The 417-nt window shown below is 66.7% G+C and overlaps 1 protein-coding gene across 1 annotated transcript in view; it reads left to right on the top strand.

Moving 5' to 3' along the window:
• The window catches only part of INHA (inhibin, alpha), a 2,555-nt gene that overhangs the window by 1,882 nt on the left and 256 nt on the right, over positions 1–417 (top strand). Inside the window, 1 exon segment of the mRNA XM_010192548.1 lies at positions 5–416. Coding sequence (XP_010190850.1) covers positions 5–416 — 412 coding nt within the window.

The raw sequence follows: 417 nt of genomic DNA, 5'->3' as shown, positions 1-417 counted from the left end.
GAAGAAGTGATTTTCCCCTACCTCTTCCAGCCCTCGGCGCACACCCTGAGCCGCACAGTGACCTCCGCACAGCTCTGGTTTTACACCGGCCCCTCAGCCGCCCCCAACCACTCGGCCCCGGAGGTGCTGACTCTGTCACCACAGGGACGTGTGCCAGTGACGGTCATGGTAGTGCGGACGCCCGAGCACTGGACAGTCTTTCACTTCACTCCAGCGCTGCTGCCCCAGCTCTCACAGCCACTCTTCATCCTCCTGGTGCGCTGCCCTGGCTGCCCCTGCCTGGCCGAGGAGGACAAGTTGCCCTTCTTGGTGGCCACCACCCAGGCCAAGGGTGCTGAAAGGGCTCGCCGCTCCGCCGTGCCCTGGTCCCCGGCCGCCCTGAGCCTGCTGCAGCGCCCGTCTGAGGACCTGGCCACC

Source organism: Mesitornis unicolor, unplaced genomic scaffold (genome assembly GCF_000695765.1).
Source record: "Mesitornis unicolor isolate BGI_N332 unplaced genomic scaffold, ASM69576v1 scaffold35149, whole genome shotgun sequence".
Lineage (NCBI taxonomy): Eukaryota > Metazoa > Chordata > Aves > Mesitornithiformes > Mesitornithidae > Mesitornis > Mesitornis unicolor.
Note: the sequence above shows the minus strand (reverse complement) of the source record. Positions and strands in the feature narration are given on the sequence as shown.